At 63.8% G+C, this 1,504-nt stretch overlaps 1 protein-coding gene across 1 annotated transcript in view; it reads right to left on the bottom strand.

The window, feature by feature from the left end:
* PTPRG (protein tyrosine phosphatase receptor type G) overlaps window positions 1-954 on the bottom strand; it is an 816,071-nt gene extending 815,117 nt beyond the window's left edge. The window contains exon 1 of the mRNA XM_044675683.1: window positions 31-954. Within this exon, the coding sequence (XP_044531618.1) occupies window positions 31-115 (85 nt within the window). The 5' untranslated portion in view covers window positions 116-954. The remainder of the gene's footprint in view (window positions 1-30) is intronic.
* Window positions 955-1,504: the final 550 nt, after the last annotated feature.

Below are 1,504 nucleotides of genomic sequence, written 5' to 3'. Positions count from 1 at the left end.
CCCCCCCACCCCCAGGTGGCTGCTACTTACCCGGGAAACAAACGACATAATGGAGCACGGAGCTGGTGATTTTCAAGAAAAAGATCCACCAACACGGTTCCAAAAGCCTCCGCATGTCCAAAAACGCACATCGAAAGGGAGGAGGCAGCAGCGATGAACTTGTTAAATAAGTTTCTAGTCTTTCCTTTGCCTTTTTCCCCTTCTTTTCACTTTTCCTCTTCGTCTTTCCTCCACTCCCCCTCTCCCCCCCACCCCCCCAGGAAACAGCCAATCACCCCAAATGAAAAGTAACTAAGTAGCAGAGCCCGGGCAGAGGAAGGCGCTGGGGGTCGGGGGGGGAGATGGGGGCTGGACCGAGGAAATGCCCTGGGGGCCCGGAGCGTCCAGGAGGGTCCGAGGGCTAACCCTGGGGAATGGGCTCGAGTAGCCCGCCGGCCGGCTGGCCGGCCAGCCAACCAACAGAGTGAGCAGCAGCGGCGGCGGCGGCAGCTCCCACGGCTCCTGTTCCGCTTGTTGCCCCAGGCCTAGAGCAGCAAAGCCCGGTTTGGAGAGAGACCCGAGAGCGCGAACGAGCGAGCGAGGGAGCGAGCACAGATTCGCCTCCTCCGAACTTGGGGCACCAGCGGCGGCGGCGGCAGCGGGGGCCAGATGCAGCTGGCGAGCCCTGGGCTGGAGCTGGTGATTCCGCCTCTCCTTCAGACAGGCAGCTCCTTCCAGGGCCACGGGCAGGAAGGCATGTTGGCTAAAGGGGAAGGGGAGGGTGGAGAGATGGGGAGGAGGAGCGGGAGTCCGAGCAGGAGCCGGCGGCGGCGGCGAAAGAGAAGGGGAAAGGCCGAGCGAACAGCCAAGACCAGTAGCCCAGTAGCCCCGGGAGCTCAGAGCGCAGAGCGGGCGAGCAGGGCTCGTTCAGTCCATGCTCCAGAAAGTTGTGGCTCCGCTGAAGGCTGGAGAGGAATGAGGAGAGCTGGGCTGGAAGCTTTCCATTCTTCCATACAGGAAGTAACATGTGAGCTGGGATCCTGGCAGAGACTTTAAAGCGGGAGAGAGAGGGAGAGAGGGAGAGCCAGAAAAAGGGGAGGGAAGGGAAGGGGAGGCGAGGCGGGGGCGCGCAGGCAGAGGGGGCGGCGGGCTGGGCGCGCGCACCCTGCGGTCTTAAAGCAGCCGCGCACTAAGTCTGCCCGAGGAGGGCGAGCTTCCCCCACCCCACCCCACCCGCCCCCGACTCCCGCTGGGGATCTCTCGTGCGCGCTGCGCGCACACACACTCACACTCACACACTCACTCCCAGTACTCTGCCTATCTACTCGCGCCCGCTCGGGACACACACACACCCAAGCACACACGGGCACGGGAGGGCACCGAGCGCCTACTTCGGGACCCCGGCTTGGGTGAGGGGTGCGCGGGTGGACAGGACTGGGAGAGGCCAGTGCCAGATCTCCAAGGAGAGAGCGAACCTGCCCAGATCGGCTGCATTCGCCTCAGAATCACACACACGCGCGCACAC

The sequence above is a fragment of the Gracilinanus agilis genome, chromosome 1 (genome assembly GCF_016433145.1).
Source record: "Gracilinanus agilis isolate LMUSP501 chromosome 1, AgileGrace, whole genome shotgun sequence".
Taxonomy (NCBI): Eukaryota; Metazoa; Chordata; class Mammalia; order Didelphimorphia; family Didelphidae; genus Gracilinanus; species Gracilinanus agilis.
Note: the sequence above shows the minus strand (reverse complement) of the source record. Positions and strands in the feature narration are given on the sequence as shown.